The sequence below is a fragment of the Psammomys obesus genome, unplaced genomic scaffold (assembly GCF_907164565.1).
Source record: "Psammomys obesus unplaced genomic scaffold, mPsaObe1.curated_primary_1811, whole genome shotgun sequence".
NCBI classification, from domain to species: Eukaryota; Metazoa; Chordata; class Mammalia; order Rodentia; family Muridae; genus Psammomys; species Psammomys obesus.
The window spans coordinates 587,010-601,646 of NW_026592118.1; the positions used below are offsets into that span (position 1 = coordinate 587,010).

Here is a 14,637-nt window from a genome sequence, read left to right on the forward strand (position 1 = left end):
ACACACACACACACATGCATATACATAGTTTGTCCAGTTACCTCTTTCTGGAAATTTGTATTGCTTCCACCCTTTGGTTGTTTTGAATAATATTATGATTCTACAGGTACATTTTGCATCTCTGCTTTTAGTCTCTCAGGAACCTTAGCAGTAGAATTGCTAAATTATGATAATTTTCTAAGGAAATGAAATTCTGTCTTCTATATAAGTTGTTAGGTTCTTGGTTGCTGCACATAGGTGTTATAGATTTTCTGCATCATAATAATAAAAATCAATTTAATCTGTGAGAAATACTTATTTTAGTCTTTTGTCTTTTGTTCTTTGTTGTTGTTGTTGTTAGGTTTTAAGTATCCTTCATTTTACAGGGCTATTTTCCTTATCCAATAAATATTTTATAAATATTTTCCCTAATTCTGCAGGATGTCTTCTCTTTGTATTGGTAGTATCTGATAATGCATGCATGATTTTAATATTTTTGCTTTTTTCTGTTGCTTATGAGACAACTTCCATGTATAGATTTTGGGTGATTTGACTTGAAATTTGAGTACATGTGTGGGACTCAATTTATGTTAACTGTATTATGATAATATGTAGATTCAATCATGATTATGTCCTTGAAATTTTTTTTTTTTAAAGATTTGGGTGTTTTGGCTGTATGTGTCTATATACCATGGCATGTATATGGTCCCTAAAGATGCCAGAAGGGGGTTTCAGATTGCTTAAAACTGGAATTACAGATGTTTGTGAGTGGCCTTATGGGTACTGTGAATTGACTCCAAGTCCTCTGGAAGGGTAGCAAGTGCTCTTAATCACTTGGCTATCTCTCCAGCATGGTCTTGAAACTTTTGTTTTCATAATGGCTTAGGTTTTTTTTGTTTGTTTGTTTGTTTGTTTTTTGTTTTTTTCCTTCTTTTGAGATGTGGGTCTTACAATCTTTCTCAGTGTGGACTGAACCGCTCAGCTGAAGTTTTTGATCTTGCTTCAGCCTCTTGTGTGGCTGAGACTAAAAAGTACATGTTGCTGAAGCAAACTTTACAGTGAGATATTTTAATTGTGTGCAATGCTATGAGCATATGTGCTCAGTAGTAGCACTGACCTCAGGGTCATACTCCCTGCCATGATTCATTGAGAACCACAGTTTGCTATAGACATTCAATTCAGTGCTTGGCATTCATAGGCTCAGGCCACCATCCAGAGTCCAGAGGGTGTAGATGGTATTATAGAGGGTGTATATATGGTATTATTCCCATTTTACTATTGAGGACTGTTGAAGTCATTTCACGTGTGGAAAACTCTCTGTTCAAAAGAATAACATAAAAGTCTATCATTCATAAGTTTTCTTTCTGTATAAAATGAGTTAGCATTACACTAGTGAGCTGTTTTCAGAGTTATATCATTATGTTTTTGCCTTTCTTAGAGGCTGAAATAGCAAGATTGTTTCTAAAATCACTAGTAATTGGTGATTTCTGTGGGGGTCCTTTCTTAGTCAAACACAGTATGTACACAGAATCTAGAGGCTGTGGACTTTGTACAGTGTGTAGTATCTGGGAAGAAAATTGAGGGCTGGAGCAGTGGCTCAGAGGTTAAGAGCACTTGTTGCTCATCTAGGGCCCTTAGTTCAAGTCCCAGTTTTAAGTAAATGTGACAGTTTTTTGTTGGGCTTCATCCTAGTCTCATTTTTTATTGCTGTTATAAAATACACTGACCAAAAAAGCAACCTGAAGAAGATTTATTTCGTTTCTATTTTAGAGTCTATTATTTTGGGGAACACAAGGCCAGACGGTAAATCATCACATTCACTGTCAAAATCAGGGAGAGAATAAGCAGGTATTTAGGACTGCTCGACTCAGCAGGCATTGTCTTTTCTTACACATGCCAGGGCCCAGCCCATGCAATGGTGCTGACCACATTCAGGGAGAGTTTCCCGCTTCACTTAACAGTCAAGACCATCCTCCACGACATGCGTGGAGGCCAGCTGATCTGCATGCCTCCTCACTAACACTCTTTCCAGATGATTCTGTGCTGTATCAAGTTGACAGTTAAATAGTGCAGGCTGCACTGATAGCCATCTTCTGATGCATGCAGGACACACTTGGATGTGACTGAAATGATCTGTTCCCCAGTAACATCATATTAGGAGGTCATTCCTTCAACAGGAATTTTACAGCAACAACAGTTCAGTTCACAACAGTCTAAGACCAAGAGTTTCAGTATCTGCTGTAACATGTAGTCACTGGAGTCACATAGTAACCACTGTGGGGACACAGACACAGGGGAGATGGATGGTGGTGATGTCATTCTTCCGTTTCTGTGTATAAGTATGTATGCATGTGTGTGTATGTGCCACGGTGTACTTGCGAAGGCCAGCGCTCTCATGGTGGTCCTCAGGATTGAAGTCAGGTTGTCTCCTGTACCTGCTGAGCATCCCCCTGGGCCCTCTCCCCATGCTAATGCAAAGCAGTTTTAGTTAAAAACATTTGTTAGTAGTATATCATTTGTTAACTACTGACCTAAGTACACAGAGTTGATTGGTATTTTTGTTCCCATTATGTTCTGGCAGAGCTGGGGTACTCTTTTTCTTGACTACCAACCAGTGTTTCAGCAGTGTGTCAACTGTGGAGCTCTTCGTAGTGGAGAAGAAACTCTTCATGTGAGTAGGTCACTATTCTAGCTCTGTGTCAGACAGGTGACATCCACAATTGGGTCAAAATACCATCCTAGTGTTATCAATGTCTTTTACTTATTTGTTCAATTGGGAAATATAAATTGTATGTATATATATTTATGTTATCCAATGTGGATTTTTGAAAATGCATAGGATTTCCTTTTTGTTGGGAAAGGCATGGGGGTCAGCCTGGAGAATGTGAGTGCTGCCTTACTAGAACTCTGATGGTGCAGCAGGCACCCCATCATCTGTTCCGTGACTTCTAGACTGACCTGGGCTCTATGTGCTCTGTTTTTACAGGCATGAGTATATCAGTGGATATTACAGAGTATCTTCTTACTTCTTTGGAAAGCTGATATCTGATTTATTGCCCATGAGGTTTTTGCCAAGTGTTATATACGCTTGTATAGTATACTTCATGTTAGGTAAGTAACAGGCCAAACAGAAGTGCCTTTAGTTTTGGCTGTGAAGTGAAGCTAACTTCTCCTTGTATTTTTTATTTATCTTTTTCTATGTGTTTATATAAACAGATCTAAAAATTTTTAATAACTATACATACGGTGATGCATATTCTGTAATAAGAAAGCCAACTTGATTTTGAGGGTTTATTTATTTCAAAAATCATTGGTACAGAGAGACATTTAATTTTATATTATGCCAGGCTTTGACCTTAGGATTGCTGCATTCCAAATTTTCATATTTTTTTTCTGATGCGTGCGCACATGCATTCATATCAGTAATTCTCTTTTTACAAAGCACTGTCATATGAGAATCACGGATAGAGCTTAAGGCTTCCATTTTCTTTGTGAAGCTTATCATCAAGAATATGACATGGGATCTCTAACCTCATATTCCTGAACCATTGTTCTTTCACTTTTTACTATCATCAGATTGTGTGCTGCACACATACCCATATAGTCACACATATTGTTATTTCATTATAAAGTAGTTTAAGAACTTAGTTTTATTTATTTTCTATGTCTGGGGAAACACAGCTAGAAGAATCCTCCCCTCCTGTATATATTACACCACCCTGAGGTCATGTAATTATGAGCTAAGTTTCTTCACTATGTATATACACCAAACATTGAGAGATGTGGAGATGGCTGGGTAAACGGATGTTTTCTGTTGGTGAGTTTTCTGTGATGAGAGAAGGCCAGTACTGGGGCCAGTTGTGTTTCCCAAGGCTGTCCATCTAAGGAGCTCAGAATCATTCTTAGTTGCATGTAAGGAAATCGACATTTTATCTTAAATAGTGCTCTAAAAATAAGCATGGAAAAGGAAACTGTGTCAGTTGATGCAGTTACACAGAGTAAAACAATGGAATTGGAGGCCCAGAGTAGTTGGATAATGGGTGGCCTTTTCTCATTAATTCTGATGATAATTTCTACAGTATTGTTTGCACAACAAGCAGATAAGCCAAATAAACTCAGCTGCACTGACCACTTATTTTCTCTCTAAGGATTGAAAAAGAAGGTGGAGGCTTTTTTCATCATGATGTTCACCCTTATAATGGTGGCTTATACATCCAGTTCCATGGCCCTGGCCATAGCAGCAGGCCAAAGTGTGGTCTCTGTAGCCACACTTCTCATGACAATCGCGTTTGTATTTATGATGGTGAGTATAGACAGTGATCCACCGAGAAGATGCTTCTTGCCTTGTTTTCTCTGTATGTATTCATGGGTTGCAGAAACCTGCTTTGAGGAGTCTGTACATTGGGACTCTGAAACTTTCAGAAACCAGATGCTGAAATAGAGTGACTATCAAGAGAAAGTTGGGGCTTTCTTCCTGACTCCTATAGAGTCCCTTGTATTGTTACTTAATGTTGATATAGCTTTGCTGACATGTCCTTAGTAATAAGCTTTTTAAAGATGATTTTTGTCCAAGTATGTGGTGTACATCTGTAATCTTGGCCCTCAGGCGTGTGGCTGGGCATTCGAGCCAAGCCTTAGCATTTACAGGGAGACCCTGTCTCAAGGTTGCTGCCATTGAAACCAATGCACTCTTTGTGCTTCTTTTATTTATTTATTTATTTATTTATTTATTTATTTATTTATTTATTTGCTTACTTACTTACTTATTTATTTTTTTTAATAATTTTATAGATTCACTTACATCCCAGCTGTAGCCATCTCCCTCTTTCCCTCCCATTCCTCCCCTCCTTCCCTCATCTCCTCACTGTCCCCTTCTGAGTCCACTGAGAGGGGGTGTCCTCCTCTCCTTCCGTCTTGCCCTAGCTTATCAGGTATCTTCAGGATGGTTGCAATGTCCTTATCTGCGGCCTAGCAAGGCTGCTCCTCCCTCAGGGTGGAGGGGAAGCTCATGAGTTCATGTCAGAAACAATTCCTGTCCCTCTTACTGGGGAATCCACTTGGATACTGAGCTACCATGGACTATGTCTGCGCAGGGGTTGAAGGTTATATCCATGCATGGTCCTTGGTTAGATAAACAGTCTCAATGAAGACCCCTGTGCTCAGATATATTTGGACCTTGTGGGGTTCCCTGTCCCCTCTAGGATATACTAATTCCTCCTTCCTTCATGATTCCCTATACTTTGCTGAAGGTTTGGTTATGAGTCTCAGCATCTGCTTTGATACACTGCTAGGTAGAGTCTTTCAGGTGCCTTCTGTGGTAGGCTCCTGTCCTGTTACTTGTTTTCTCCTATTTCCAATGTCCATCCCCTTTGTCTTTCTAGATGAGGATTGATCATCTTACCCCTGAACCTCTTGTTTACCTTCTTTAGTTGTACATATTTTAGTATGTTTATCCTATCTTATAGGTCTATATAAGTGAGGAAATACCATGTGTGTCTTTCTGCTTTTGGGATTCCTCACTCAGTATGTTTTTTTTTTCTAGATCCTACCATTTGCCTGCAAAATTCATGATTTCCTTGTTTTTAATTACTGAGTAGTATTCCATTGTATAAAAGCCCTTTGTGCTTCTTGATAGTCAGTAAACTCTTCTATCATAGAAAGAAAAAAGACACAGAAATGCTGATTTTAGACAACCTTGATAAACAGAACTTTGAAAATAAGAATCATCCTTGACGTCTTCATAAAAATGGCAGCATATCATGCATGCAGCCTACTGTTTAATAACCAGAAATGGTTTTGTTGAATTCCCACAACAGGGAAAGTGAAGTTCAGAAAAAGTATAACAGTGTGTACCAAGGAGCCTATTATGAGTCTGTTTTATATTTTGAAAATTGCTTTAGAAATAGGAAGTATAAATATAGAATACATAAATTTAAACATATATATGTGTATACACACACACACACACACACACACACACAAATATTCATTCATTCAAAGACAGCCAGCATGTTAGTATATGTTCATAATCTCAGCCCAAGGAAGACAGATCTTAGAAGCAGGGGGATCAGTAGTGTAAGGTCATCATTAGCTATATAATAAGTTTGAGGTCAGCCTGAGCTACCTGAGACCATGTCTTTAAAAAGAAGATGCTAGAAAGCTTTGAAATTCCACCTATCTTCTTCCTAGGTTTCTGACTGACAGTGTCTTCTATCAGTACATGACTATTTATTTCACGGTGTTTGTTTAATATTTTCTTATTCCTAATCTTGTTCAATTTTGCCCTCAAGTGATAAATCAATAGGACCTGTTCTCATATTTTCCTGTGCATCATTAAATAGGAATAGCTAGCACATCAATGCAGTTCTCTTTATTAGAACAAGCTGTCTCTCAAGAAGACGTCATTAGCTGATGCCTTGCTAAAGTTTAGTTTGAAACTAACATTGTGCATATTATTTAGAAAATGATAATCTTTGTTTACATTCTCATCCAATAAATACAGTATCATTAAACACGTAAAACATATGTTTTAATTCCTGTTTGGACTGATTGCTATGTAAGTGTTTATAAGCAGGACTTTAAAGTCATCCATCAAACTGTATTTCACTCAGAGATGGTTTGTCATATAATCAGTGTTTGGTTAGCACAGTTCTGAACATGCACACGCGTCCCAACAGCACTGTCATTGCTTTGCATGTCCCTTGGTATGATAGAACACATTCCACGAGACCCTCATTGTGCTTAGTTTTCTTCTCCAACAGTCATTTCCTGCATTCTGCACTGTGATTCTGCTTTGGGGTCAGTCTTCTTTTTCCTTTTAAGATTTTTTTTTTAATTTTTAAATTATATGCGTGTATGTGCTTCTGTGTGGAGTATATGTAAGAGTGCAGTGCCCTCAAAGGCCAGAAGACCATGGCAGATACTCTGGAGCTAGAGTTATAGCTGGTTGTGATCCATCTAATATGGGTTCTGAGAACCCAACTCAGGACCTCTGCTTGAGCAGTAAGTGTTCTTGGCCACTGAGCCATCTCTAGCCCTGTAGGAAGGCTTACATGGAGACATGAGCTATGTAGTTCTCTGCTGCAGATCATCACACCATGCTCTTAACAGTTCTAATTTGGAGGTTACTTTACAGCTACGTTCTGAACCTAATTAATCTTAAAGCCATACTGTAGAATGTAAACTGTGGTAAGTAACAAATCTTGTCTGGATGTTCAGCCACATGATTGCTCCAAATTGTTCCAGTGTGTTCTATAGTTCTGGGATTATTAGAAGGAGCACATATGGGAGCATCATTGGAATAATAAGTACAGTCTGCCTCCCATGTCCATATGAAAATTGCAACCGAGAAAAAAATGCGTATTTCTTATGTATGTATGTCATTTTTCCCTCATGTCATTATTTCTTACAGAACAATATATTCCAGTAATGGTAAAATAACAGAAATCCTGACATTTACAAGGCAGAGTCCAGAAGATTACTGCAACTTTGAGGCGAGCCTGGTCTACATAGGAAATTTTAGACCAGCCAGGACTACCTAGGGATTCCCTGTCTCATCCATACATTCATTTATTCATAAATAATAGAGTACAGCAACTGTTCACTTAGTATTTGTGTTGTGTTGGGTATTTTAATCACTCTGCAGAGAATCTTTGAACATTTGTGATGTAGCTATTTTAAGTGTAAAGACTGGGATAGAGAGATAACTTAGCAGTTAAAAACACTGACTGCTCTTTCTGAGGATCTAGGTTTGATTCCCAGCACCCATGAGGAAACTTACAGGCTTACAATCTTACAATTCCAGGGGATTTTATACCTTTTGTGGCCTCCATGGGTATCAGGCTTGTACCCAGTGCTCTTTACATGCAGGCAAAACACTTACATACACAAAATAAAAATGAATAAATCTTTAAATAATAAAGTATAAAGGCTGTGTGAAGGTTGTGTTAAAGTCCTGTGCCATCTTAAAAATAAGAGAATTGTGCATCTGCAGAATTTAGTTTGCGTGGGATGCCTGGACCCACCTATACCCTTGGGAGACCAAGGGATGATTCTTATTTCTTTATCTTCCACTACAGTTACACAGAAAGTTGAAGATATATTCTAAATCATTAAGGATCTTCAAGTAACTTGAGTCTATAATGTTAATTATATGTGTATTATCCTCCCTTTAATGTCCTAAATAGCCGCTGTTAAAATACTCATGCCAAGCACAACTAAGTGGGTAAAATAACTTGGAAGTTTTCTTACTTCTTTGGTCTTAGCAGAGATGTTTAAAAGTGAAGGTTATCTGCAGGGGAGGTTTTCTGTTCTTTTTTTTTTTATTTTTTATTTTTGAAATTGGCATGCCAAATCCCTCTGCCTCAGCCCACCTTGGTTTATGAAAATACAGGCATATATTTTCATACTAATCTACTTGTAGGGGCCTGGAAGGAGGTCTTATGTAGAGTTATGAAATTACTGGCTTGGTTCTGACTTACAGGTTTTTTTATTTTACAGATTTTTTCTGGTCTTTTGGTGAATCTCAGAACCATTGAACCTTGGCTGTCCTGGCTTCAGTACTTCAGCATTCCTAGATATGGCTTCACAGTAAGTTGACCTTGCTTGTCATTATGACTGGGTTTCCATGCTAGGAACAGTAGAATCAAGCCTAATCTTGTGATTACTCAGCCACAAGTGTGAGCCTGTCCCAAGAACAATGATCATAATTTACTATTAGTCTTTGTTATTGGGTGGTCAGAGGGTTTTTTGTAGTTTTTCTCCATTACTGGAGAAACATGAAGATTAAGGTTAATTAACTGATTTTGAAAATATTTTTTTCTGTTTAGTAAGGAAGTAAATGAGGATAGGAGGCTATAATACATAGTTTATATTGAAACAGAAATCTGAAGAGAAATAGACTGTAATACTCAGCAACCATATTAGCTTTAGCCACTAAACAAATACAAAGAAAACAGTTGGGCCTTAATTCAGTATAGTAAATCTTCTGAGTTTCATAATTATAATGATTTAAAAAAAAAACAAAACAACAACAAGAAAATCAACAAGATAGACAAACCCTAAGCCAAACTAACTAAAAGGCAGAGAGAAACTGTCCAAATCAGCAAAATCAGAAACGAAAAGGGGGACATAACAACAGACACTGAGGAAATCCAAACAATCCTCAGGTCTTACTATAAAAGCCACAAAATTTGAAAACCTAAAGGAAATGGACAATTTTCTTCATAGATGCCTTTTACCAAAATTAATCAAGGTCAGGTAGAAAGACTGAATAGTCCTATATCCCCCAAGGAAATAGAAGTAGTCATCAAAAGTCTCCCTTCCATAAAAAGCTGAGGGCCAGATGGTTTCAGTACAGAATTCTACCAGACCTTCAAAGAAGTGCTTACTTCAATTCTCTTAAAATTATTTTACAAAATAGAAACAGAAGGAACATTACTAAACTCATTCTATGAAGCCACAGTCACCTTGATACCTAAACCACACAAAGACTAGATCAAAAAAGAGAACTTCAGACCTATCTCTCTTATGAACATTGATGCAAAAATACTCAATAAAATACTTGCAAACTGAATCCAAGAACATATAAAAGATATCATCCACCATGCCAAATAGGCTTCATTCCAGACATACAGGGGTGGTTCAATATGTGGAAATCCATCACATAAACAAAACTGAAGGAGAAAACCCACATTATCATCTCCTTAGATGCTGAAAAAGCATTTGACAAAATCTAACACCTATCATGTTTAAAGTCTTGGAGAGATCAGGGACACAAGGCACATATCTAAAAATAGTAAAGGCAATATACAGCAAGCCTATAGGCAACATCAAACTAAATGGAGAGAAACTTAAATCAATCCCACTGAAATTAGGGACAAGGCAAGGCTGCCCACTCTCTACATATCTCTTCAATATAGTTTTTGAAGTCCTAGCTAGAGCAATAAGACAACTAAAGGAGATCAAGGGGATACAAATTAGAAAGGAAGAAGTCAAAGTATCACTAATTGCAGATGATATGATAATATACATGAGCAACCCCAAAAATTCAATCAGAGAACTCCTTCAGCTGATAAACACCTTCAGCAAAGTGGCTGGATACAAAATTAACTCAAAAAAATCAGTAGCCCTCCTGTATACCAAAGACAGAAGGGCCCAGAAGGAAATTACGGAAACAACACCTTTCACAATAGCCATAAAGGACATATAGTACCTTGGCATGACTCTAACCAAGCAAGTGAAAGACCTGTTTGAGAAAAACTTCAAGTCTCTAAAGAAAGAAATTGAAGAAAATATCAGAAGATGGAAAAATCTCCCATGCTCATGGATCGGTAGGAGTAACATATTGAAAATGGCCATCCTGCCAAAAGCAATCTGCAGATTCAATGCAGTTCCCATCAAAATTTGTTACAGACCTTGAAAAAACAATTCTCAACTTCATATGGAAACAGGAAAAAAAAAAAAAACCAGAATTACCAAAGTGATCCTGTACAACAACAATCATTCAGAGGTATCTCCATCCCTGATCTCAAGCTGTACTACAGAGCAATAGTAATAAAAACTGCATGGCACTGGCATAGAAACAGAGTGGTGAATCAATGGAATCAAATCAAAGACCCAGAAGTAAACTCAAAGACTTATGGATACTTGATTTTTGACAAAGTAGCTAAAACCATGCAATGGAAAAAAGACAGCATTTTCAACAAATGGTACTGGTCTAACTGGATGTCTACATGTAGAAAAATGCAAATAGCTCCATATTTATCACCCTGTACAAAACTAAAGTCCAAGTGGATCAAAGACCTCAACATAAAACCAATCACACTAAATCGGTTAGAAGAAAAATTGGGGAACAGCTTAGAACTCATTGGTACAGGTTACAACTTCCTGAACAGAACACTAACAGCACAGGCTCTAAGAGCAACAATCAATAAATGGGATCTCATGAAACTGAAAAGCTTCTGTAAAGGAAAGGAAACTGTCATCAGAACAAAATGACAGCCTACAGACTGGGAAAGGATCTTCACCCCCGTATATCTGACAGAGGGCTAATATCCAGAATATATAAAGACCTAAAGAAGTTAAACAGCAACAAATCAAGTATTCCAATTAAAAAATGGGGAACAGAGCTAAACAGAGAATTCTCTGTAGAGGAATATAGAATGGCAGAGAAACACTTAAAGAAATGTTCACCTTCCTTAGTCATCAGGGAGATGCAAATCAAAACGACCCTGAGATTTCACCTTCCACACATCAGAGTAGCTAAGATCCAAAACTCAAGTGACAATGCATGTTGGAGAGTATGTGGAGAAAGGCAAGCCCTCCTCCATTGCTGTAAAGTTGTACAACCACTTTGGAAATCAATCTGGCACTTTCTCATCCTATTATAGAATAGCACTTCCTCAAGATCCAGCTATACCACTCCTAGGCATATATCCAAAGATGCTCAAGTACATAACAAGGGCATTTGTTCAACCATGTTTGTAGTAGCTTTATTCGTAATAGCCACAACCTGGATACAACCCAGATGTCCTTCAAAGAAGTAATGGATACAGAAGTTGTATATTTACACAGTGGAATACTATTCAGCAATTAAAAACAAGGAAATCATGAAATTAGCAAGCAAATGATGAGATCTAGAAAAGATCATCCTGAGTGAGGTATCCCAGAAACAGAAAGACACACACAGCATATACTCACTTATAAGTGGCTACTAGACATATAATATAGAATAAACCTACAAAAATCTGTATACCTAAAGAAGGTGAGCTAGATGGAGGACCCTGGGTAAGATGATCAATCCTCACTCAGGAAGGCAAACGGGATGGACATTGAAAAAAGGAGAAAACAGGAAACACAACAGGAGCCTACCACGGAGGACCTCTCAAAGACTCTACCTAGCATTGTATCAAAGCAGATACTGAGACTCATAAACAAACTTTGGGCAGAGAACAGGGAATCTTAGGATAGAAGGGGGAGTTAGGAAGACCTGGAAATGACAGGAGGTACAAGGATAGCAACAGAACTAAAATATCTGGGCCTAAGTGTCTTTTCTGAGACTGATACTTCAACCAAGGACCATTCATGGATATAACAGAACCGCTGCTCAGATGTAGCTCATGGCAGCTTAGTAGCCAAGTGGGTTTCCCTTGTAAGGGGAACAGGGACTGTCTCTGACATGAACTCAGTGGCTAGCTCTTTGAGTGCCTCCTCCAGATGAGGGAGCAGCCTTGCCAAGCCACAGAGGAAGACAATGCAGCCAGTTCTGATTAGACTGGATAAGCTAATTAGACTGGATAGGGTCAGATGGAAGGGGAGGAGAAACTCCCCTATCCATGGACTTGGAGAGGGCCATAGGAGGAGCTGAGGGAAGGAGGATGGGATTGGGAGGTGAGCAGGGAGGGGACTACAGCTGGGATGCAAAGTGAATAAACTAATTAATATAAAAAAATAAAAATTTAATAAAAAAAAACAAGAAAAGATTCCTTCTATAAATGAACAATATTCATTGTGCACTATCATTTTAATTATAGATTTATAATTATCATTTAATTATAGATTTTATAATCAGGAAGAAGGTGGTATGGCATAGTCATTTGTCTTCCTTCGTGGCCTATTGGAAGCAATGTCCCAAACCTGAGTTTCTTAAATGCTAGGGGAAAAGTTAGCATTTTAGTGTTTAAAAGGAAAGAATGTGCCCATGCAGCTTAGCATACCTTCAGAAATAACAGCGTAAATTTGTTCACACAATTGTGCTAGTTCTTTAGGAACATTTTGGAATTTAACACTGTTAACATTGCTCTGATCTTGTGTGTGTTGTAGGCTTTGCAGCATAATGAATTCTTGGGACAAGACTTCTGTCCAGGACTCAATACAACTGCCAATAGCACCTGCGTTAATAGCTACACAATGTAAGTTTGTGTTCTGTGTCAGGGTGTATTTGAGTCTGTGATGAGCTATAAACAGCTGCTGGGCAGATAGGTGGCGTGAGTGAAACTTTTTAGCCTTAATTTTCTAGTGTGTGAAGAGAGCCTTCAAACACTAATTCATGAGAGCATGCTGAACAGCTGCTGTAGCTTATCACAGTCAGAGCCATATTTAATGTTTAAAAAAAAACTGCTTCCTGGGTATTGATTGAGACTTTTTTTTTTTAAAGTCCCATGTGTTATTTTTTTTTAATGGGTTTGAATTCTTTCTTTTCAGAACTTCTGGGTTATAAATGGGCTGCTTTGATAGTTTAGAAAGGACTTACCGTCTTTGAACTGGAATGGATGATGACCCAGAGCCCAGAGTGGAAGATAGTCATAAACATGAGGGCAATGAGAGCAAGAATGCGTCACTGATCACTGTGATCCTGTCACCTCTTTCTGTCCCACTGCCTTTGGCTGTGTGTGTGTGTGCTTCTGTGTACCTTTGTGTCTGAGTGTGTGCCTGTCTGTCTTTTTGTGTGTGCCTCTGTGTGTGTGTGTGTTTAAATGGAAATGAAACTTCCTATTTGAAGATGCATTCCTTCAAGAATTAAAATGGAATTCAGGTTCTAATGAATTAGATGACCTTATTCTAAACTGTTAACTAGGGACAGGTTGCTTAGCATAGTGTCTAGTAAATTATAAGGGAAAGTTTCGATTTGACTAAGCAATAAGAAATGCCGAATATAGTGATTAACATTTGAATGAGTTAACTAATTCTGTGTATTTTACATTGCAGATGTACTGGTGATGACCACTTGAAAAACCAGGGCATAGATCTGTCACCTTGGGGACTGTGGAAGAATCATGTGGCTCTGGCTTGTATGACTATTATCTTCCTCACAATTGCCTACCTAAAATTGCTATTTCTTAAAAAGTATTCTTAATTTTCCCTTTAATGTACTATTAATTGTACTCCTATTAAATATGGATGCTTTGATTGACATACCCAATGCTCTGTTTGGTTTTGTTTGTTTGTTTCTTTTCTTCACAGACATTTTGATGTACATAAAATAACTAACACTGAAAACTAAGGACACTATGTGTGACATATTGAGCTCATCAAGTAGTGATCATGGGCAGAAAATCCAGTCAGATTTACTGATTTGAAAAGGGAGACTTCAATTCTAGATACTGCTATGTGTCATTCTCTTTGAAATTGATATGCAGAAGCCAGGCATAGTGGCATGCCCTGGTAATCACAGCACTTGGTAGGCAGAAGCAGGATTATAGTTCAATGCTGGTTTGGACCCTGTGTTAAAATAACAGTAAGAGAGGCAATCAAGTAGGTTTTAATAATTTGAATATATGGTCTGCTATTATTTGATAACTAAGTATAGTAAAGCTCTATTAGAAGTCTGAAATCTATATCAGGACAACCCCTTTTCTCCAGGACTAAAAAAAAAATGATAAAAAAAATAGAGTGTTTAATAAACATATTAGTAAAACGTATTATTATCTTTACTGGTTGAGGACTTTGGGCTATAGCTGCGGTAGAAGAGCAAAGGGTCTTATGACATGGCTCTTATACCATTTCTAAGACATTATAGTTCCAGACAGTCACTTATGCTCTTTGGCGTGGCTCCGAGATATGTAACCTGAGCATCAAAATCTTCTGAGAAATATTATCAAGCATCTTCACTGCTGCCCCACAAAAAACCCTACTACTTAGGGATCTACAAATTCCCAA

The 14,637-nt window shown here is 37.9% G+C and overlaps 1 protein-coding gene across 7 annotated transcripts in view; it reads left to right on the forward strand.

Moving 5' to 3' along the window:
* Window positions 1-13,895, forward strand: part of LOC129680835 (broad substrate specificity ATP-binding cassette transporter ABCG2) — a 56,642-nt gene extending 42,747 nt beyond the window's left edge. For all 7 annotated transcript variants that reach the window (XM_055612596.1, XM_055612598.1, XM_055612594.1 and 4 more), the window contains 6 exons: window positions 2,561-2,650; window positions 2,966-3,090; window positions 4,128-4,282; window positions 8,479-8,568; window positions 12,802-12,890; window positions 13,687-13,895. In XM_055612596.1, the coding sequence (XP_055468571.1) occupies window positions 2,561-2,650; window positions 2,966-3,090; window positions 4,128-4,282; window positions 8,479-8,568; window positions 12,802-12,890; window positions 13,687-13,834 (697 nt within the window). In that variant the 3' untranslated portion in view covers window positions 13,835-13,895. The remainder of the gene's footprint in view (window positions 1-2,560; window positions 2,651-2,965; window positions 3,091-4,127; window positions 4,283-8,478; window positions 8,569-12,801; window positions 12,891-13,686) is intronic.
* The last annotated feature ends 742 nt before the right edge of the window (window positions 13,896-14,637 follow it).